The following is a 24209-nucleotide window of genomic DNA, read 5'->3' as shown; positions in this document are numbered from 1 at the left end:
GTTAGAGTCGGAGCATTTATTTGGTTATAATTCTATTCTCTAAAGCAACATAATGATGGCAGCTTTACCTGGTAGACTTGCGTCAAGTCTTTTTAATGTATCCAAATAGGTAATGTTCTACCAAGCTGCCGAAGCAATTTGACTTGAAGGGCTTGCAAATATTGCAGTGCGGGATAACTAGAGTATGGAAACGTGCCAAGACAAACTGTTTTACACATATATAAGCCAGATTCTGGAATAACACCACGGAAGCAAGGTTATTGTGGCACTGTAGTTTCTGCCCTCGTTTATTCCTTAACAAGCAAATAAAGGGGAGTAATGATGGGACAGTTTATCAGGTCCCATCATTACAGGCTGATTAAAGGAGCTTGCATGTGCATATGGGGAAAAAGAGACAGTATACACACTACAGATCTTAAAGTTAATCCATTAACTTTTGCGATGAAAATAAAGTGCGTAATGCTGTTAATTATTTTTTTTTATGTTGTCAGTGAGTTGTCTTTAGAAACACCATTCAAGTGACTTTGTGTGTCACAATTATTATTATTCAAATAAAAGATGCAGCACTCAACTGTGTCAGTAAATAGAAGTGTGGCGTTCTGTGCGACACCCATAAATGCTCCCAGCATGCTTTGATTTCATGAGTACTTAAACTGCTTAGATGACATGATGGGAGGCACTCAGAGTAAAGAAGCCAGCAGGGAACAGGCTGCCGGTCTTGTTGCATAGGAAGCCCCCTGTATGTGCCCAGCTTCTCAAACAATGATTCTGACACTTTCAACCGCAGTTTCTCATGCATTTGACTGTGAGCCTGTTTGGTTCCATATCTAATTTATCGGCAAATGCATGATATGAGTTATTTGTTAGGAAGAGAAGATCTTGGCAATAATTATGATTAGTGGAGAGTGAAAAATATGCATCAGTGCCACCATGAAGTACACAAGATAAGGACACACAGTAGAGTGTGGTACAGCGGGACACGCTCAGAAAAGTGGGCTCAGTGCTGGCATCAAGACATTGAGTGCAGTATTGTAGTGTCCCTCTGTGACTGTTTAGACCACCACATCTCATGCTTGCCACTGGTAATTAAGTCCATTTCCTGTCTGTATTTATTTTTTTAATGAATACATTTTTATTGACCTATCCTTCTATTTTGTTGTGCCCATTGTTGTGCAGACACTGAATGAATGAATGGAGCAACTCAATGTAAATCAGTATTTGGGTTCTTTTCATGCCAACTTTCTGGCCGTTGCTGTTTTCCTATGAGTGAAATGTCCCTCTTTCATTTTTTGATTCATACATGGGGAATAATTTGATTATAGTATAAGTGTGTTTGATTATAGAGAATGTTGCTGACCCAGAGATGTCACATGTGTCACTGTTGTGTCTCACATAAATGTTATTCATTTTCTTTTTCTTTGAATGCAAAGTTTCAGTCATCTTAGCCCCTATGAAAAGTTGAGGCATGAGAAGAACTGTTGTCTCTGTTCTTCTTTTCAGCTGCACTCTTCCACCAGCTGTCACAAGCTCTAGAGGTGCTGTCTGATGCTGCAGCCAGGGTAAGATCATCACCTCTTCTTTTATACTCTCCCAAGTACCCGTCACGGCACTGCCCTTAAGTTAAGAGCAGGGCCAAAGTATGGACAGTTATCGCTATTTTTCATACAGTTCACCTCCAAAAATATATATGGTAGCATCTCCAAAAACCCTGGATGGTACCTGGGGAGGTGAAGGCCCTGTGTGGGTTAGTGCTGTTCAGGGCATATATGGGGTACTTAGAGAAACAGAGCTTTGGCTTAAGTCAAAGAATAATGAGAACTTCTGTAGATCAGCCATAATCTATAATGAGCATTATTGAATGGCTAAATATAATATGGTATGACCACGTATCAGTGTAGGACTTTGTCAGAAAGAGAGAGCAAGCCACAGTGGATCCCTTAGACTGAGTTAAACCTAAACTAGACTAAAACCAATTTGCAAAGTAATCTGTGCTATGTCCAGATGGCTCAGCTGTACTTTAGACTGTGGATTCAGTCCTGTGCTCCTGTTATGCAGACTTTTGTGTGACTTCTTCATAAAAGAAGGTCTTGTGAGCTTCTGCTTGCTTTCTTGTCTATGGCTGAAAAGTGCATTCTCCGGATGTTGGAAGACATTAAGTTGTCTGTGTTGAGCTAAGCGTAGCAGCAGCGTTTTTCTCTGACACTCGGCTTCAGAAACTAGTTTGTTCAGAATTTTATAAACAAAATGAGCAGCTCTGCATGCTAAACTCTGTAGTTCATTTGTTGTGTGAAATGTAGTGTATACACCGTGTACCCATGTGTATATCCAAAAATGGATTACTGTAGTACTCCAAAACTACTTCCTTTCCTTTCTGCTCATCCACCCTAGGCTGCCTACAACAAGATCCAAGCTGCCAAGAGACAAGCGGAGGAGAGGACCCGTAGGCTCGATGACAAGAGGAAAAAGATCAAGCTTGGTGGGGCCATTCTACCACTTGCCTTTCTTTTCACCTCTACTCACATTGTGTGTTACTGCCAAGTGTCTTATGTGGTGAAAGATTTAGATAACCCATCATCATCACTCAAGTCAGTGGTCATTATGAAAAGACAAGTCAAAAGTTGTTGATGTCTGTCTTACAATGTGAGTGATGGGTTGCTTGCCCCATTAGCAACGTTAGCAATATTGAAATCTTTAACTGTCAAAAATAGTGGTTCAGTTTGACTAAATTAGGCCCAGAAGTCTTATTTTGGTTTTGTTTTGTTGACTCTCAGATCTGGAGGCTCGTGAGAAACAGGCAGAAGTTCAGAATGCAGAAGAGGTCAAAGTCACACGCACACTCGAGGAGGAGGTAAAATCTGTCTGGCTTAACTTACTGACACTCCTGAGGGAGATCATGAGAAAGTACACCTGATGAGTAAGAGCAAGGAGAAACCTTGTATTTATCCAGTTGATATGATTTCCTTATATTTAGGTACATCTTAGGGCAGTTTATATCATGGAATTAAGGCCATGGAACAGTAAAGCCACAGTATCCCCTGTCCTCAGGTTGTCGACATAAGCAAAAACAAAAATAATCACAACAAAGGGTTCCTTTCCTTTATCTCCTACATGCCGACACATATGCATGTTGAAGTTCACAAAAAATCCCTGTAAACTGAATCTCCTTCATGACATTGAAGGTCTGTAAGCTGACACTCTGTAAAGAGTGCAAATGAATGCAAACTATGGAGAAAGAGTAAAGCAGGGAACAAAAGCTTATTTGTTTTCAGTTGGGGAAAATTATCTGTGGCACAAAAATTGAAATTTCAGATTTCATGCCTACAGGTTTCGTTTGCACTTTATGTTCAGAAGAGGGCTGAGAAGAGTTGTTAGAGTTGCTGCTGTTAGAGTGGCCCTTAATCCCTTTTACCTCACAGACAGAAAATTTAGACTCCGTTTAATGCAATGTTATGTTACTTGATTCTTAGATGTTGGATGAAACTAAAAATGGTCTTCCCATCCCCAACACTGAGAAAGCATCTTTTGGTTAGAATAGCTTCAAACACTTTCAGAAGTTCACAAATTTATCTGTGGAATAAGATTTTGTATGAGATTTTTTAAGGTTATTTTGAAGTTTCAGGCCATTAAGAGAGGCTACTGTATGGGTGTTGAGCACACAGACATTATGAGAAATTGTGTTTTCTCAGTACTGATTTTGTCAAAAGATCGCTAATTGAAGAACTGTTACCAGCTGATAGAAGCACTGTGGCCATGGCTCCTCATATTAACTTTCAAAATCCACAATCTTTAAGAGTTTGGATTATTTCCTCAATTAAGGAAAAACTTTAAACATTACAGTAAACATCCGTGGTAAGAATTTGTAAAAAAAAAATAAAAAAATTTTGAAGCATTTTAGAGCTAGTCTTAGATTCTTTGTGAATATGGCCCCTGATATTTTTAACCTACTCCCCAGTCAGGACATTATTAGAGTTTACAAGAAGATTGAATTGCATGACTTACTGTGTTAGGCTTACAATTAAATTTTGAAAAGAAAAAATGCTTTGACAGCCAATCATGGACATCCTGAATATAAGTTTGGCCCTTAGTGCAGTTGAAAGAGGAGTTGAAGTACAAATGTCAAAATTGGCAGAGACAATTGAGTAGGTCTCCAGTAGGTGTCAGTGTTCCATTTTAAACTTCAGGACTGAAGTGCACAATAAGTCATGTAATTTTGTATGAGACACGATGAGACAGATAGCGACTAGCAGACATCTGCTCAGTGCCAGAGAGAGAAAGAGTGCGATGTATATGTGCAACGTATAGCCTTACAGGCTGTATAAAAAGCAAACACGCAAATATTCCTAGTGTGTCTATATATCCACGTAGAATCTTTAACCGAAATAAGGTGTGTGTGGTTTTTAAAAATTAATTAAAATTCAATCACTCGTCATCAACAAAAGAACAAGATGTTGGAAATTTTATTTTTGTGTGGAAGAGTGGTATTGCAGCTCTCTGCTAGAGTTTGTAGTATCCATGTCAAGGAGCACTGAAGCTGGCAGATCTTGTCATGTGGTCTGCCATTGCTGTATGAAGACACTTTGTGTTGGTTACTCAAAGTTACTCGTAGGTCTGTAATTGCTGTGCTGGATTTGACACAAAAGTAACACTATTTTTAAGGGTTGCTCTTATTTCTTGCAGCCTTAAGATTAGGTATCAGTGTTTATGTCATGTCAGAGCTCAGTGCTGTTAGTTTGCTATAAGGCAGAGCTCCTCAGCTGAAGTTGTTCAAGGGACAATGCAACATGGCAGCCATTCCTGCTCTCAGGGAGTTCAGTGACAATGACAAAATGTTTTAAAGTACTGCAGAGCACGGTGTTAAAATGTCCTGACTTAATGGGATGAGTGTGACTGGATAGAGAATGCATATATCATTCGAAATAAGATATGGTAAGTGCTTCCATACTTAATTTTTTTTTTTTAACATTGTTTGTGAGTAAACACCAGAGAATAGTGAAGATCAGGACCTGTATATTTTTCATTGGTTTTAGTTTGTGGTGCACATAAACAGTGAACGTGTTTTTGTTGACTTAGTGTTAGACCAGTCTCTGTATTTGCGTGAATGTGTGAGTTTGTTGTGAGTGTTCACATGTTACACGATGTGTCCTTTCGGTAGATTGCTCGGATAAGAGAGGAAGGATCCAAACAACTGCTGGAGGAGCAGAAGCTCATCAGAGAACAGATACAGCGTGAGAGAGAGGCAAGATTACAAACACACTCAGGTACTTAACATTACACTACAATCCTGACATACATCAACAGTTACAGAACAGCTCAAAAAATATTTAGGACCTTTTTAAAAAAAAATAAGCAAACATGGCTGTATAAAATCAACAATATGGCTAAAGACTGTATTTTATAAATGGGTAAAATGAGTTTTATTTACTCTTTTCTTCCTAATTTCAACATTTTAAGGGGTTTCAACAGAGGAGCAGCAAAACATGGCTCCGTATCTTCACGTGTCTTTTTTTCCTCTCCATCTGAAAAAGTTTTTTTTTTATGTTTGTCAAACACATAAGTATTATACATGAATAATTGACAGAGAATGGATAAAATGTATATAAAATAGAATTTCTTTACCTCCAACATAGAGTGTTGAATGAAGCAGTTCATGCATTTCAGAAAAGTGTTGTCTTCTTCTCATTCAGACACTCTGCCTGTGTACAATTATGAAAATGATCGTGGACATTTTTATAAACTCTTCCACGTAGCGACGCTGTCCAAGTTTCTGTTCCAGATCACAGGCAGAATGTTCATCTAGGTTCCGTCTACTGCATTTTCAGCTGAACTGAACAATTGCTAGTCCTGCAGAACAGTGGATTTCTTTTCTTCAGTTTTGTGTACAGATGAATAGTTAATCATGTTACTTTGATCATGATATCCAAACTTTTGTCTGGTGTTGGCTGCACAACAAAATCAGATGTACATGTGCACTGTTGTAATCAATATCATTTTAAAACCCCAGTAAGGACATGGTCTGAAGCATCTAAGTTTAATAATGTTACTAGTGTGTTGTTTCCTCAGAGCAGTAGGGGGTATATTGTGAATTCAGAATCATGCGGTAACTATCTCAGTGGGGTCTTACTATATGTAGTTCTTTTACGTTGCAGTCTTGAAAATATATGACCTGTGCTGGGTCTTTTAACCGCTAACTGTGTGTATAGAGATGTTTTTCTCTACGTGCTGACTCCCCCCAGCATCTGTGTCACAGAGAATTATTCATCCGTTAAGTCTTTGTCATACAGCTGTAAAAGTACGCATGTGCCTACTCGATATCCTGTTCTTTGAATCTCATGTTTATACTGCCCCTTTCTAAGAAACTAAAATACTTGGAAAGAAGTATGATATAAGTACAGTTAGACTTGTCCCTCTAAGAGGAGAGCTACAGGAAGAAGGAAAAATGTACAGGGGGTGAGAGAAATCTTTTGAGAAGCTGATACACATAAGCGCCGCTGAGCTTCACTAAGATGGCTCTGGCATGCTAGCGAGATTTCTGCGTTCCCTCATGGTCGATCCCAGTCCGTGCAAAGTTCCCGCAAAGCGCTTTCTGTTGGTTTCAAAGGTGCAAGCTGGGTCAGATCGTGTCCCGAGATTACTGCACTGCTATTTTACAGAATAAGTTTTATTCATGACAGCTCATGACAACCCCATTCTCTCTCCACCATACTCTGTTCACAGATACCGCAGCAGAACGGAAATGCAATGAAAATGTGACGCCCAAGTTAAAAGTGAGTTACAACATTGTTTTCAGTCAGTAAACTCCCTAGCATTCCTGTGACCTTTGGGGAAAATAAACTAAATAAGTAAGAAAAAAAAAAGGAAATGAATTTTTCTTCCTTTTTTTTTTCCAGTTGTTCTGCTGGAATGTTACTCAAAAGTTTTTTTTCTTCCCTCAGGAGCATCTGTCTATCATAGCCAGTAAGCATAAAACATAACCACAAACTAGAGTTGACATGTTACTCATGTTTCAACATTATCTTTGCATATGTTAACTTTTCTGTTGGGTTTATTACTTTGGTCTCTTCAGAAAGAGTCTGTTTCAGTCACTACAGTATTGAGCACGCATTAACACTGCAGTTTCCCTCCATCCTGTTTCCTCTAAGGCTTTGGATTCAGAGTCCAAGGGTTTAATGAACAAGCCCTCTAGCACTTGGTAGAGAATAAGCTGAAACATGAAGGTTCAGACAGACTGTGTGGGAATCATTGTTTTTGACTGAAGGTGTTTGCTTTCATTCAGAGAAACTGATGCTGTCATTTATGGCCTAGGAGGCCGGTTATGGCTAGTTGTACACTCAGAATCACCTGGAAGTTGTTTACACTAATGGCAGAAATCACTGACCACCATGTTCTATCATGTTTAAAAGTGGATGCCATCTAAAAAGTGCTCTGTATAATTTAAAGACAAATGAAAGAAGAGGTCATTTCCTGATATAGGCACCCTGTTTTTAGGGACAAAAACATATGTTTACATTGCTGAGAAAATGTTTTTGAAAGCACTGTTCGTTTGTTTGTTGCTTTTTCATGCATATTGCCCATTTTTCAAACCTATTCAATATTCAGTAGAGAAAAAGAACATGAATTTTCTGATTTTTATGCCACTCTGCACCAGTCTCTGTGTCCATATGGTTGCAAAGATTTTTTTCTGTATTCAAAAGCATTGTTATATTCTCTTTGAGGTTTAGGTTTCAGAGGCCTCAGCAGACAGCAGAGTTCTGTCATATTTCTTTTCCTGTTAATTTAATCATGTCTCATCCAAAAGCAAACAGCAAAATCACCAAACTATACTGTAATTATATAAACCCCTCATTTAACTATACAGTTGTGAAGAAACTGGGGACCCACTTTCTCAAACACATTGAAAGCTATATCCTGATTGTCCATTTTATATATATATATATATATATATATATATATATATATATATATATATATATATATATATATATATATATATATATATATATATATTTAGTTTCATGGAATTGAAAGCAATTTTTGTGTTTCATGTTTTGGTACATTATCTCAGAGAAAAGCAATGTAGTTGTAATGTAAACAACAAAACCCTTTCCAAAAAGTGTGTCCACAGTGTGACCATACACTCAGGTCAGTGGAGTTTACTCTTTGACCTCCATGTGACTGTCCACTCCACATTTACTTATGCCGGTCATCAGAGCAAGATGGTACCAGCAGGCTTTCACAGAATTTACACTCTGATCAGCAACAACTTTCCCGTTTAACTGTTTGCAGTGTATCACTGTGGTGGGATGCAGCCATAAACCCAACAACATTATCAAGATTTTTTTTTTTAAGATTAAATCTGTGATTTTGCACACACACTGTGAACAGTGGGCAGTGAATTTGACCTCTGCATTTAACCTATCCATACACACCAGTAGTGAGAACACACAACCACTAGGCACAGGAACAGTGGGCAGCACACCTATGCCTGGGGGTCGTTGGGGGTTAAGTGCCTTGCCCAAGAGCACTTCAGCCATGAATGTTCTTCCTGCCAGTCCCGAGGATTGAACCAGCAACCCTTCAGTTGTAATCCCACCTCTCTAACCATCAGGCCATGGCTAAATTAAATAGGGTTGTATTCGAAAATTAATGCAAAACCATTTTGAAGCAGTCTGCAGATTTTTCAGAAGTTTGACTTGTAAATTTACTGCTTATTGGTTCCATTGAAACCACTGAAACACTCTTTTATCTGTGCCTTCTATCTCTCAGCTGAAGTGGAAGAGTAACAAAGAAGACGACTCTAATGGCGGCTACTCTGAAGAATTTCTACTCAAACTCTTTCAAAAAGTGAGCTATTTAAAGGTTTACAATACGTGTTACCATACTTGCAACAAACTTGTATGGACCTTTTTAGGAGAGCAGCTGGTATTATCTACTATTTCCTCATTCACATTCAAGAAAAAAAAAAAACCCTTTCAGACTGTCTTACTTGTCCTTGTGTGTGAATAACTAATTTCTTTCTCAAAACCACTACCCTTAATGAGTAGAACCTGATGTCCCTCACAGGACTGAGAGCTGCATGACATCAGTGTTTTACATGGTTTTAATTTGTCCGTCATGTAAGCTTCATTAAATTTTGTAGCAGTGAGAGTGCTTGGAGGCAGTGTAGTGCCTGCTTAAAGCCATGCATGGCATTGTTAGTGCACCTCCAAATCGGGCAGTGTTAGCCATGCCAGGAGAGCAGATAGAAAATTTGCTCTTCTCATGCAAAGGTACAGCACTGTATCCAGATGACTCCTAATCAGAGGTCTTTTGGCAGGCACTGCAAGTTTCACAGGAATAAGATTAGGAATGATTCAAATGTCACAGATATCAGAGCACCCAAGGGAGGAAATTGTTTACTGCACTCACGCTGTCAGAGTCACACATCAGAAGTATGAACTGGAAAGACTGTTGCAGAAAAAACATAGGGGTGTTTTTTGAAAAGTCAAAGGAAAGAAGGAAGGCGTATGAAGAGACAAACAGCTTGCAAGTGTGTGTGTGTGTGTGTGTGTGTGTGTGTGTGTGTGTGTGTGTGTGTGTGTGTGTGTATGTGTACGCATGCATGTGTGCACGCACGTGTGTGTGTGTGTGTGTGTGTGTGTGTGGGCGCCTGCTTTAAAACAGGCTCTTATTCTTTTTTATTATTAGAGTCCAAAGTATCAGTTTACACTCCTGGGCTTCACTAAAGAACAAAACTTAAATTTCCAAGAATCAAATTTTCCTAAAAATTATTTTTGTTGTTTCCCCCAGAGTTGATGGCTTAATAGTGTGATGTTGTAGCAGATGATATTGCTTTGGTCCCTAAGAGGAGACCACCTCCCTCTCACTACGGTCAGTGAGCTCTCTGTGACTCTGAAAACAGATGTGAGGGATCAGTGTTTGACAGGGAGGACAGGGGGTCTAAATTTAATGTGAAATCTCTATCCCTATGTGACAGATCAGAGCTTTGATGTGACGGAGGTTGCACCGTTGTTCCTATACCTCCCTGCTCCAAATCAACTCAGAGCCAAGTTGAGGCAGTTTAAAGCTTCCTGCATCCTTATCAGCTTATTAAAAATTCTCATATTAACATCAGAATTGCCAAAATTAAAAGCTTAGAATTTAAAGTGTCTGCAAGACGTTATTTTCGGCGCTCTCCTTAAGACTTGTCACATCCCAGTGTTTCAAATGGTCAGAACAGAAATGGACAGTACCATAGTTAATGCTCGTATGTGAAAACTTGATTGCTGAAAGACACTTCACTTTTATAATGAATAATTGCAATGCACAGTTTTAATCAGACATTTCGTCCTTTGACAAGGTCTGCATTTCGTTTGTTTACATTTGTCCCAGTATGGAGATGTCCTGAATGTTCTAGTATCAAAGAAGAAGAGAGGAAGCGCCGTTGTGGAATTTGCAACATTCAAAGCAGCTGTAAGTACTCGTGATTTCACAGTTTCTCCATTTATAATAATGCCTGTTCTGTGTTTTGGTTTCTTAGGTTGTCTTACCAGGGATATTGGTAAACTTGAGAGCTGAGTTCAAAATGCTGCCTGACTTTGTAGATTTGGAGTTCACTACACGCATGTGTCATCAGACTATGTAGATTAATAGTTAAGTTAGTTACTTAAGTTATAGGTACTTAGTTTAAGGTGACAGTAATAATTGATCCGATCAGGTTGATCATACTCAGCACATTAAAACATTATATAGAAGATATATGAACTAAGGGTTGGCGGATTATTGATTTGAGTGATAATCAGAGTCGATATCCTTTTTTTTTTGATCATCAGAATCATTGTTTTTACTAATATACATGCCAATTTAAAAAAAAAAAAAAGTCCCCTCTTATTTGATGCATGTGCACGTTTAATGCAGCCACAGAAAGATAGCATTATCGGACTGATTGTAAGGTGGGCAATGGCAAGTAAAAAGCCAATTAACACTATTTTGCGTGATTGTGGGACAGATGCAACAGAAGCTCAGGGAAGCATTTTCCTTCTTCACAGAGTGGAAACTTAAGAAGCATACTAAAGTTGCGGAGCTCACTTGGTAGTTGGCAAAAAGAGCGGAGCGAAGTTGCAAAATGGTAATTTCAGGCGCTCTCTCTCTCTCAAGCCTAACTCGCGCATACGCGACCATTCTCTGCTCCCACTACTCCCGCTGCGTTCACTCTATTAATTAAATGACCTTGTTACATTTAACAATAAAAATAACTTCGACTCTACATGTTCTGCGTAGTCTGGCTTGCTGCTGCTCTGCCATCAAAGTGGAATTCCACACTTGAATAAGTAGAGAAATGACCTCGCTTTGTCTTACTCTGACTGGCAGGCTTCACCAGCTCTGTGACCTTCACTTAGGCCTATAGAAACTGAATAGCAGTCAGTGTTGGTGACGAAAAATCTGTATGTATGAGTTAGGCATCAAATACCCAGATCTTAAGATGACAGATGTCAGTAGACTTTAAACATTTAAAAAGACACATTTATTTGACAAAATACAGACAACTTGTAAACCTTATGGCAGCTCCATGCACTTTATTTTTTTTATAAATATAAGGTTAAAATATTCTGTGTTTTTCTTAGTACTTTAATTAACATTGTAAATTTTGTAAATTTAAACTCGTAAATTTTGAAACTAAAATTTTCATATTTACTGCAAATGCATATCAGCTCCAAATATCAGTAATCGCCTGCCTTGATTACTAATAATCAGTATTGTTATTGGCCCTGGAAAAACCATATCTGTTGAACACTAACACGAACCACTTGCGTGTGTGTGTGTGTGTGTGTGTGCGTGTGCGCGCGTGTGTGTGTGTGTGTGTGTGTGCATGGAGGGGGTGGGGGGCGGGTTAATGAGGAAATTAGAGTGTTATGAATATTACTTTAGGGTGATGAAAACCCTTTTTGACACACTCACTTCTTAGCAGACCAAAGATGAAATTTAACAAAATTCTTTCCCTTGTTTTTCTCAAAAGCCAGCCTGAAAAAATGTGCAAATTTAAACAAAACTATGTGAAGTTAAAGACTAAAACACTGAAAACAAAATCATATTCTTGGACTTTGTCACAAATCATTGTGTTACCACGCACAATATGTTCCCTGTCTCTTTGGCTTTTGAAATGAAACATATCAACTGAGAGATTAATCTAGTTGAAAATCAGCCTAAGCCATTTCCTTTTTAGGAAATTTTGGGAAACTAGATCAAGCTAAATCAAACACTATCGTATCCATCTAATCAGTGAATGTGATGAAGAGTGTAAGCATGCTATGATGCAGTTGCTGTGCTGATGCTACATGAGTATCACAAAAGGCACTGGTGTGTCTCTCTGCAAAGCTGAGGGCCATGTTGCTCAGTTGAATTCTTTGACTTTTTAAGCTTTTTGATGTTTCGGTAACGCTCCAGTGTAGGGGGCCAGAATAATGCATTTATTAAGCCTTTTCAAACCAGTAGCTGATACTCACCTGACTGCCAATTACAGCCTTGTGAACTCAGCATTCTCTGGAGCAGTGTTCTTTGTGTATTACATATCGTAATCTGTTGCGTAATCCTTATTTTATGTGCATGGAATGTGCTTGTTAATGTAATTTCTTTTGCAATTAGTTAGGCTGACAGTCTCATTAGATTGTGTTTACAGAGGGCCAGTTGGATGTCTTCTTTTAATTCTCATCAATAACTGCATAGTAAGTCACTAATTAGTTCTAAATAAACGTAAAATGACCCCCTCTCCTGAATGTTTACAGGTGTTTCATATGATTGCTTAAACTGCTTAGTTAATGATTTAATTTGAGGATATTTTACCACTCTTTACAACATATGCTATGCTCATATGTTCAATTACAGGACCTGGCATATAAAAATGAAACCGGTTTGACCAGAAATCCAGTGAAAATTTCATGGCTGGAGGGACAACAGGAGGCAACTGCACAGACAACATATTGTCACAACACAAATAACACATTCGCCCCATCACAGGTATTGTGACCAAGGAAAACTGTGTGTAATTCTTTTTATTTAGTCATCATTTCTGTACAGTTTGAATTTGTTCTCCGTGTCTACCCTCCTTTTACCTCCTTTGGCACTGAAATGGAAACTTTGTTACTGAACAGTCAGAGTGAAAATCCTGCAGATTTGACCTATAATCTAAATATCATGTTATAATCATTATCCCCCCATTAGAGAAGTATGTAAACTTTTGAGGTTGTATTTTTATGTTGGTGGGCAAATATTGCTATGGTGCTTGCTTTTTTCTTAACAGACATGTTTGGGAAACAGTGCTTGGATTTGTTTGGCTTGGATAAGCCATCTGTACATGTAGTGTTGGCAAAGACCCCCAGCTTGTCTCTCATTAAGCATTGACTCACGAGACCTGTGGAATGCTCGTGATCCAGCGCACAGCACAAGCCGAAGGAGAGGAGGAGTGGGCTGTAATGGAGGTCTGGCACGAGAGGCACCCATACCTCTTACACTCCCTCTCCTCTCCCTCCCGTTTCTGCAGACAAACACGAGCATATGCTAAGCATTGCTAGGATACCAAATAAAACTTTAAGCACGTCTCTACATCGTTGTAAATTTCAAAGACGTTTTTGACATGAGAGTTCCCAGAAGTCATTGTCTTCTTGTCCGGTGTGGCTGATGAACAGGCTCTTGCTAATGACCCTAACACAGGAAGATGACTCAGTGTCAGCGCTCTTGAATTTGTTAGAGTACTGTGTTGTTATGGGAACTGTCTCTCCGTTGTGGATGTAACGTCCAGTTTACTTGATGTTTTATGAGTTTTCAGAGACAAGAGACATAGAAGGTGATCTAACCTGTTTCCACATTACTCTGTAGGTACAGAATTTGGTGAGCAAGTGAAACAAGAAACTGAAAAACAGAAAATGATAAATAAAATAAATGCCTGATGGAGGAGGCTGCTTGCCCAAAAATAATTAAATAGCAAACCTATTAAATATGATTTGTCAAAATTGAAATATTGAACTAAACTGAGGTATTGTAACAGTATTCCTGAACACTGTAGGTCACATCAAGATGACATACATTAAATGTCATAATAAAACATTAATGTATTCTAAAGCTCTAACATGTTTTGCAGTGCAAAGTTGCATCCGCCATCAGGGATTCACAGTACTGTTGGATTTTCTTGTGATTTTACAAGTAAACGAACCGGAGCAAAAGCGCGCTTGAAGAAAAGCTTTATTTGGTGGTGGTGGAATCCGGCAGCGTGTCTGCCTACAAAGCTTAACTCAGAGAACTGTTACCGTGATCAGCCTTTTATACCATGAAGCAAACAGACAACAGGTGTACAATGTTGCTTGATGCAAATAAGAATCTAGGTGTTAATGCTAAATTCCCCTTTTGTCTGTGATGATTACCATTTGCCCACTACCAGTTGTATTTTGCCTTCCTACAGTAACGTGGCACCAAATGTGTGAAGCGTTCTTTGTATCTATGGTAATAAGACCACCAGGTTAAACAGTTCTCCTATCATGAACCATGTTTGTTCAGATGTCACTACAGTACCAATATAAATCCCAGTTGTGGCACAGCTGATGACTGGGATGGGGAGTCCAGGGGAACCTAGTTGTCTACAATCTGTTACACAGATGTTTTCATTAGAGTTGAAGTTATTGTCAGTCAGGTATATTAAGTTAATAAAATTTTTAAAGATAAAACTGAGTAACCAGCTGTGTTCAACAAGCATGTTAAGTCATTTGGCAATACAATGCGACTTTCAGTTAGCCGTTAGTGTAGGCTGTACATTGGCTGTCAAACAAGGGGGAGCCTTACGAAATTATGGGCGACTGAGCATTCCAACATGTAATGTAAAAGGACAAATAATCCACAGTTAAACAGATTCTTCAAATTAAGTGAGCATTGAGTTGCCTTGGACTGAGATGACCCACCGTGTTCCTTTTTATGCTTGATAATTATGAAGCTGATTATGAGAAGTTAAGAGGAATGAAAAATTGCAGTCATCCTTAGATTCCTATGACAAACAAATTTGTAAAAATTTGTAATTTACGGTAAAAGTTTTGAAGACATGCACATATTTTTCCTGAAATTTTTGTCCTGGGTGAACACCCTCGACACATCTCAAAATGTGGATCATTCAAGAGTCATCCAAATTGGTCGATTCCAGCCGTTTGCCAAGACTAAATTATTGCCTGATCATCATCAAAGGTTTAATCAAAATAGGACTTAAGTTCACTTTTCTGCCATAGATGTAGACTCTGATTTATCTTATATTGGGAATAATCTGGAAAAAATGGTATGGTCACTTTCGATAAATGTGAACGTAGAGTATTGTTTTATATCTTTTTCTCGATGTGTTTCCTCAGCACTTGTTTTTAGCTTTTGACAACTTGATCTGATTAGTTACTCCTTCCTTTCAGTGACTTTGTCTTCCCAGAACTTGTGATTGAAACACCTCAACAGAGCACACATAAACTATTACAGAATCATCTTGCAGCATGCACAACAAATATAAATCGTTCAGTTTTCTGTGTCTGTGACATTGATATGTTAGTCTGTGGTTTTGTTACGACATTTCCTCGACTGCCACAGGATATTAAATAATTCCCTTTTTCCTCATTATCAAAAGTCTCCAGCCAGACACCGGATGAACTAGCTGTATCTGCTATTTTGGGAGTTTTTCTTTCCACCTGTCCTCCAAAATAAATATTCTGTTTCTGTTCTTCTCTGGACTGTGCTTCTAATCTGGATTCTTGGGGGAGCCAGAAATCAAGGACTAAGATAGACCAAGCAATTAATACTTTGCCTCGTAGTTTACTTATTTTGCAGAAATCAGCGCATTTAAAAATGCTGAATGGAATATATATTTGTTTTACCTGATCCACTTAAATGCAAAATCTGAATCTTTACAGGATTTTATGGGTTGTTTTTTTCAGTCATGTAGCAGACGCATATTTTTTGTAGTTCACCTCAGCTCTCCCCATGCCTTTGTACCAGAGTGACCTAATGAGAGTGACTACTCTAATCAATGTGTATTTACTAGTTTAGTCAGTAATTCAGCGATGACAAAGTTGTGACAGCCATAGCTGTAAGACTATGGGTAACCTTGACTCTGAGCTCGTATGTATTTTAGAGAAAATTGTGAGTGAATTTGAGTTGATAGATGGTTAATATGCTTTGACAACTCAGGGTTTCATAAACAAGCTTTAATTCAAGAATGACCATTTACTCAGCAGACTTCCATGAAATTATGTTGTGTATTTTCAGTAGCATTTGGTTGAACTGCCAGGCACAATTACATCAACAAAAGGAATGTAGCAGTTGTTAAAATCTCCAAAAAAGGGACAGAGAGAGGGAGAGAGCAAGACTACATTTTGTATATTTTTCATGTTTCTCAATGATGGGTATTGTGGAGTTAAGCAAGCTGCCAGCTCTGGAATTCTGAATGAAAAGTGATTCCAGATGTGGTTGTGTCTCTTTTCACCTCACATTGTCTATGCAGGTTCTATTATTTAATTATTTATTTATATTCAGAAGAGCTATATAAGAGTCTGTCTTTAGAGGACACCATGATGTCAGGGCCTAACAACTTTTTAGTGTGAATTTTACAATTCATAACCATAATTAAGAAAGATTGAGAGACCAGTTGTGGAGGCCTAACTCCCTTATTTTTCTGCTAAAGATTTTTCTTCTGGAATTTCCTCTGGAAACTGATAGAATAGAAGTTTACTTGTGGATGATATGTTGTTTTGATGAGGTAAATGATGCATGAATCAGACAATATGTGTTAATGGTGGGTAAAGTTACCTGCCAAGATAAAGGAAATAAAAATGTAAGGTGTCTTGTTCAGGTCTTGAGCTATCCAAATAGCTTCAGTATGCCTTGGTATAGATTCTAAAACTACATTAAACTCTGTTTGGGAGATGCGACACCCACACAGGAGTATAGAAGCATTTGACTGTAAGATGAGGGTGATGACAAACAAACAAAACAATGGCTTAGAACTGTTTATGTTCATTTACCTTATTCCCAAGCTTTGGAGATATCATAAACTGAATTAGAAAATGCACCTTATAACAGAACAGAGCAAACACACACTTTACATATGTAAATGAGCACCTGGGTCTATAGTAAGGATTTTTACCATTTGTTGAGCCCAGGATGAAGAATGTCTCATCTTAGCCAATGGCATTTTCCACTGCTCACTAGGCCATGGCACACTTGACAGAATATTCTTGATGAAATGGACTGCTCCTGACCTGGTTTGATATTGGTAGTCAGCTGATTCAGATTTGCACATCTGTTTTGCCTTGCATATTCAAGCAATACACAGAAATTACGGTGGACCTTGGTTGATGACATCTGTCTTTTCTGATATCATCTTAGCCACTGTTCCTGATGGTTATATCCAAGCAGTTACCCTTTCAAATTGCCTGAGATTCATTCCTCTGCCCATTCCTCTAAAATACTTTGTGACTGAGCATGGCTCAATATTTTTATGCATGACTCTAACCATGAGCATAATTGCTTGGTTAACTCAGGAACCAGAAGAACCACAACCCCTTCTAATATCATATCCCTAAGTCTATCCCTATTCTCCCTGGGTAGTTCCCCATATAATTCCATGATTTACAAACCAGAACACCAAGAGAAGGAGATGTCTCTCCATCATGAAACCTAGAATTCAGGATTGTGTGTGGTAAGGTCTGGGATTATTCCATCATGCTCTAAAAAAACTTGAAATTTGGAACAAATTAATGACCAAATTTGAGCAGACTTTTTAAGGCAAAAAGTGGAAGGTGCTGGAATCTTAACGTGTCGTTATCATGGAGCTTGGTAAATCCTTGGGTTGCAGACGGACCAGCAGTGTTACTTTTATTTAACTTCTGCTAAGCAATATCAGTGCTCTAACATACATGGCTCCCTTGCCATTTCACTTACGGTGTAAAGACCTGGTTTTATAGTGCGTCATAACATACAGAATAGTGCTTTAATTAGCAATGCTGTTGTGAGCTGTTCTGTTCTCTAGCATATTGTAAAAGATATGCAAATCAGAACTGAATCTGATTCTTGAATGCAGAAATCTATTTTGGCAAAAAGTGGTGGACATTTTTGGCATTTAATTACAAAACAAGCAAACAAAAAACCCCCACAATGATCTAACCACTTTCCAGAACCAATGTTTCAACTTAAGATATCACCTGAACCTTCAGCCTTATTCTGTGAGCTTCTTGTAGCAGTTGGAATGTGCAAGTTAGATTTCCATTTTAAGTTGAGGGTATGACCATGTTTCTGTGATAATAGGCTCACTATTTCGATGCATTCATGGGGCATGTCTTGTCGGAAAAAAAATAAAATAACACGCTTTTAAAAAAATCATAGCAGGTATGTTTCCACCAATGACCACGTGATGCACTCTTTCAGAATTTAATCAGAGACAGTGTCTTTTGAAGTTCTGTTGCCTGCAGAGACAGACAAGCTCTCAAGTTCTGTAACTGTATCAATTATATTAAGTGTGGTGATAGCAAACTTAACTACTACCCACTGTGAAACATTTAAAAGACACATAATACCCATTTAAATTAAATAATACATTTTTAAAAAGGAATGGCTTTTTCCATTCTTACCAAGTCTTACCATTCAGAGCCCATGATGTGCAAATTTGTTACCACAAAGCCAATTTGCTTAATTATGTAATAAAAACTTTTCACAGACTTCTGTGTAGCTTAAACTTTGCAATGGGGAGCATTTTTAAAATCACTGTGGTGTTCACTTAATCTCATGTGAGTGTATAAAATAAAATTCTTTGGATATTAAAAAGTATAAATAGGCCTAGAGATCAGTTACAATAGTAACTGTATTATAATCGTGATATTGAGCAAATTGGAGGAGCTTTGTATGGTTTTGTACGGTTTAGTATTTAGTTTGGCAAAATATTGCCGCATGAAAGTATGTAAAAAATTTGGTGAAAAACAGTCTCAAAAGACTGAAAGCTATAATTGCTTCCTAAACTATCAGTTTCTTTGTAACACAGGTGGTTGAGTTATGGAATTGTTATATTTCCGTTTTACCCTTATTTAATAACAATACAAATCCTCAGTTTGTGTGGATTATGGTTTGAGGTCTTAAGATCATAAGAGAAAAAATTTTATCTAAAGATGGTGGCTCCTTAGTGATGGCCGACAATTAGCTGTACAGTGCGGAGAAGTATCCTGCATCTGGATTTCATGGCTCAAAAGTCAACCCTGATGCAGTAACACCACATTATGTGAACAATATCCAAGGATCGATAGATATTTTCAGTAGGTCCTGTGCTTTTTGTCCACTCTTTTCAGTGAGTATTGAAGTGTGAGGTGAAAGAAAAAAATGAACATTTATTTTGTTAGACTTAAAAAGATGAAGACTAATGATAGTAGATTTGTACTAATAATACATTTGCCAGTATGTAACAATCACTAAATCCCTTTAAACACAAACTGAAAAAAACCCTGACTGAATGACTACGTGACAGTTAAGTTTAAATTCTGTGAAAATACAAGCATATTGTGTAACTTGAGCACTCAGTCCCCATTCTGATGACCCCCTGTGGCAATACAGATTAGTGTTTGCTCAACGGGCGCTCCACAGTCATGTGGGTCACTGTTTATTCAGCAGGTAGTATTTAAAAACTCATCAGGAGCCAGGCTGCAAATGGATGGCTCCAATTCCCAGCAGAACAGCTCCACACATGTGGAAATATCACATTACCCACACCGCTGCAGTCATGGTTGTCAGAAAGTGTACATAGCTTAGAAAATAGCAACACAGTGGTGCAGCTTAGACCTGAAGTCCTTGGCCTGGACTTCTAAAAAAAAAATGAAAAGAACAGTGCTCCATTGCGAGTATATACCTTTTGTACTCCACTGTATGTGGGATAAAGTTCAACAACAGCTCTGTATTTAATTGGAAGAATGACAATATCACTCGGGACCTTCCGTGGACCTTCTGATAGGCCAGGTGTTTAAGTGATATGTACCTGAAAGTCTCATGTCTTTTAGGTCTTTAAGGGAGGCATAGAGATGTCATGCCTTACCTCTGACAATTCTATATACCAATAGAAATTGCATTTTAAAAATTGGAACTGCTTTTATTTATGTATTTATATATGTATATACATATTTATTCAGGTATTATATCAGTGACATGGCACTTGCGCACCTCAGGAAGAAATGGTCTATAAATGAAAAGCTAATGAACAAGAAACTGACTGCGAAGTCAGTTTTGCTTCTTGAAATAGTGAAAGTTAAACAGCTGTTTCATTTACTAGGCTCAATAAAAATTTAACTAATCCTATAACATTACTGTTGTACTGGAACACAAACTACAAATAACACTTTCTCCAAATGGCTATTGCTTAATCCTGCATTTCCCTGAAGTGGGTCTGCATTTCATCATCATTCTCATGTAATACTCAGAGGACATTCAGTTTTGTTGTTTTTGTCTGGTGGTCAAATGACGTCATGTTATCTGTTTGAGGAGACCCTGACCGACTGAATCTGCATGTCAGCCAATGAACCCCTCAACCCAGTCCTTAGCGCAGTCAGTTCATGTGAGCATCACCACTAGATCCATGGAATATCCTTCTTTTGCTCCCCACAAAATTAAGTTGCCCAGTCTGCACTGACATCCATTTTATCAGTTGTAGTAACTCCTCTACTCATGGAGTTTTTCCATCACTTGGAGAACATCATCTAATATGGAGGGTCCTAGGTCTAGGCTAAACGAATAGGCAGAGTTGATCTCATCTTGCTGTGATTCTTCAGGGCAGGTTTTGGTGGAGTCTCTGCCTGAGCTCAGGCTTCCTTGTTCAGGACAGCCTCTCACTTTGATCTGCTCAAATCCCAGCTGGTCATCCTCCTCTTGCTCCTCCTCAGTGTCCAGCAAGGGAAGAGAACTGCATTTTTTCCGTTGGATGATGTGTTGGTGTGCCTCTCCCCAGTACAAATTTCCCTGACTCTGTGGCTCATCCAGGTTGAGACGGGGTGGTTTTGGAGGTGGTGAACTGGACAGGAAGAGGTTCTGCTCACTCTTAGAGCACTGTAGTAGCAGGTTATGGCCCTCCCTGAGGAATGACAGGTCTCCAAAACTGTCACTCTGAGCATCGGAACTGATGTGAGATACATGGCGGAAGTCACCCAGAGGCAGGCTAATCATGTTCACAGACAGAACCTCCTTTCGCTTAGCCAGCCTCCGTAGCCCAAACACTGACGATGGTTTACGGTGCAGTGATGTCCTCAGGGGCATTTTGGTGTTTTTTGAAAAAAAAATAAATAAATAAAATAAAACAAATAAATAATAAAGACTTTTTTTTAAAATTTTAGTAGTGTGGTCAAGAGATAGAGTCTAGAAGGTCCTCAGTGTTAAAACATCGCAGTGGCAGAAAATTTTGTTCTGAAACAGAATGAGGACAACAAAATTGGTTAGATCATGCCCAGGTAAGATTTTTCAGTATTCCTCAACTCTCAAATTTTACATCTTACCATAAACCTTAATATTCCTAACAGCACCTTTTCAGTATGAGATGGAGGCCTGAGTTGAGTCAAACTTTTTGAGAGCGAGCAGCTGGTGTTTAAATCAAAGCTTTTCTGTGTATGGTTCAGTCATCACTTGGGCAAGAGGAGATTAAATATATTGGCTGACAGACAGTAAAAGCGTGTACTTGGAGTAGCTGACAAAGAAATGCAGAAGTAAATGTAGAAATAAATCCAAAAGCAATGAGTTACCCTCTTCCAGCTCACTTAGAGAGACATTTGGCAACTTCAGGCCAAGTTGAGACTGAACATCTAGCTTGCCAGAAAATTTAGCATTACTTGTTACTTTTTTCTTTTATTGTTATGATAAAAGTTATCAGCTACAAGCAGAAGAGGGAAAAGCTCAGAGGTCAGCTTTATAAATGGTTAATATGGTGACAGAAACAGAAGTCAAATTTCCATTTATGTAAAATGAAGTCACAGTCCATGAGATCAATGAGATATCATGCTTTATGTAACAAATTAACATAACATGTATCGTGCCAGAAGCCAAGTTCATCTCTACTTAAATGTACTGTGTTTAAAGATGTTGATCAAATCAGACAAGTTTTACTCATTTAAAATAAAAAGAACCTTACTGTCAAGAAGTAGAAACAGATTCCTGAAATTACAGATTCGTGCCATTTCAAATTAACCGACCGATGTTTAATTTAAAGTGCATTTAAAGTACTTGAATTGCCGGTTTCTCATTTCAGTGGGGTCTTTCATTTGAAACATGAACTTTAATCTGAAAGCTGTTTTCATCTGGCAGTTTTTGACAGAACAGCTCCCTTGAAAATGGTAGATACCAGAATTTGATAATCATACCATAATTTTCTGAGTCACTCAAAGCTGCCTTATGATGGAATAAATCATTCTTTTGGTGCTTTTATTCCAACAGTACAGAAAGTATCGCCATAATTTCATCTTTAGTTCTCTTTTAAAGTTGTAAATGCATTGTTTGTACTGTCCTATGCATTTACTCTTGCTGACTATTTGAGTGCTAAGCATGATGATGTTACATATGTGAAAAGGGCATGTGGACTCTGGGTGCTGTAACTTTTACTGAAGCTTGGTAACAATAGTGTTTTATTGTGGTATAGACCATATTCGTACAACCATTTCAAAATGATCTGCATTTGATTTAATATGCTCAATATATCTCATGACAAAAAACCTCTTCTTTTTGGACTTGATAATGCCCAGATAATTAATTGTGCATTGTTACACAAAGCTGCTATTCAGGTTCAGTACATATGCTAGGCTAATATAATGTATAGCTTAACTGTGAATGCAGCAGAAGTCAGAATACTAATTTAAGTTGTGGTGAATAGCAGCTTTTATGAAAATATGTTCAAGGTATTATGTTTCTATAGTTTATTTGCAAGGCTTTTTTTGACCGGGTGTCTTTGCCTTTTGGCAAGAAGCTCACTCAGTGATTCTGAGTTCACTGCCTTTCAGTAAACCTTAAATTTTTGTATGAAGGCCTAATTTATATTTCTGCTGTTTGTAGATTTTGGATGAAGATGCATTTTTAAACAACCTTCTTGGCTGTTCCCAGAGTGAACAAGGAGTAGGTTAGAAAAGTTTGTAAAAAGATGGTATGTGTTTGATCCTTAGTTTGTTATGAATAAATGTAGTGTTTTCTAATGTCCATTCAAGATCATAAATTGAATAATGATTTGTGTTTAATCTCTCTTAACTGTATATACTCCTTTGAAAATTCAAAGCAATTATCAAATCATACCCCTAGTATCCTCTATGTATAGTCTAATTTCCAGAAATCTAAAATGTGTAGTATATATAGATTCTTTCCTTAATCATTTCAGGTTTTAACTTTGTAACTTTATACATCTGTAGTGAAATTTACTGTTGTGTTCCAAGCAAGCAAAGTTGCCATAAAGCAGATACCAGCACAGAGCTGTGAGGTAGGTTAACATAGTTTTCTGGCTGGATTATAAAATTCTGGCATGACCGTCACTTGGGTGGTGTAGTGGTAAATTACGCTGAGCCGTGTAATCTCTAACACTGGGGTTTTGAGTTCACAGGGAGTACACTCCATGTCACACACACTTCAGCAACTCCTAGCATCAGTGGGGCACCTGCACAGTGACGAATTCAGGGACAATGTGGGCCTCCACACACTACGTTTTGTTGAGACTCTTGTATGCTGGCGGGTGAAAAGAATCAGTTCCTGACTCTGCATGTATTGCAGGATGCAAAAATTTAGGGATCATGCAATGGCAGGGACTTACAGGATTAGAGGGAATAAGACATGACAAATTTGGAGAAAACAGAGTGAAAATACAAAAAAGAATATTCAAAGCATCTTTTAAAGTTCAGCTTAGCATATGAAAGGCACCACTGAAATAAAAACAGAGACTCATGTAGTAGATTTGTGATGCACTGTGATGTTGTAATTTCAGAAAACTGCTCTGAAACTGTCACTTTAATTTGTTGCATGATGATTTAAATGAAAGTAAATGTCTTCCATCCCTTTTAAAAAGGCAAGTACCACAATAAAGTTAAAGAATGTCAGTGTAATGATCCTTTATATACAGTGTGGAACAGTTAATTGGAATAATTAACTGGCTATTCAATGTGACTACCACGTCCAGTGTACAGTCACACTGCTCACAGAGTTTTTGCAATTTATGATTTTACAGATTT

The 24209-nt window shown here is 38.1% G+C and overlaps 2 protein-coding genes across 2 annotated transcripts in view; one reads left to right on the top strand and one right to left on the bottom strand.

The window, feature by feature from the left end:
* dnajc17 (DnaJ (Hsp40) homolog, subfamily C, member 17) overlaps positions 1-24209 on the top strand; it is a 34185-nt gene that overhangs the window by 1085 nt on the left and 8891 nt on the right. The window contains exons 3-10 of the mRNA XM_030783788.1: positions 1501-1559; positions 2389-2476; positions 2772-2848; positions 5153-5258; positions 6715-6764; positions 8764-8841; positions 10369-10449; positions 12859-12990. Coding sequence (XP_030639648.1) covers positions 1501-1559; positions 2389-2476; positions 2772-2848; positions 5153-5258; positions 6715-6764; positions 8764-8841; positions 10369-10449; positions 12859-12990 — 671 coding nt within the window. The remainder of the gene's footprint in view (positions 1-1500; positions 1560-2388; positions 2477-2771; positions 2849-5152; positions 5259-6714; positions 6765-8763; positions 8842-10368; positions 10450-12858; positions 12991-24209) is intronic.
* On the bottom strand, positions 20683-21273 carry LOC115820282 (cdc42 effector protein 3). Its single transcript, XM_030783800.1, has one exon. It carries the CDS (start codon positions 21271-21273, stop codon positions 20683-20685), a length of 591 nt encoding a protein of 196 aa, XP_030639660.1.

The sequence above is a fragment of the Chanos chanos genome, chromosome 1 (genome assembly GCF_902362185.1).
Source record: "Chanos chanos chromosome 1, fChaCha1.1, whole genome shotgun sequence".
Classification (NCBI taxonomy): domain Eukaryota; kingdom Metazoa; phylum Chordata; class Actinopteri; order Gonorynchiformes; family Chanidae; genus Chanos; species Chanos chanos.
This window is presented reverse-complemented; position numbering and strand designations above follow the sequence as displayed.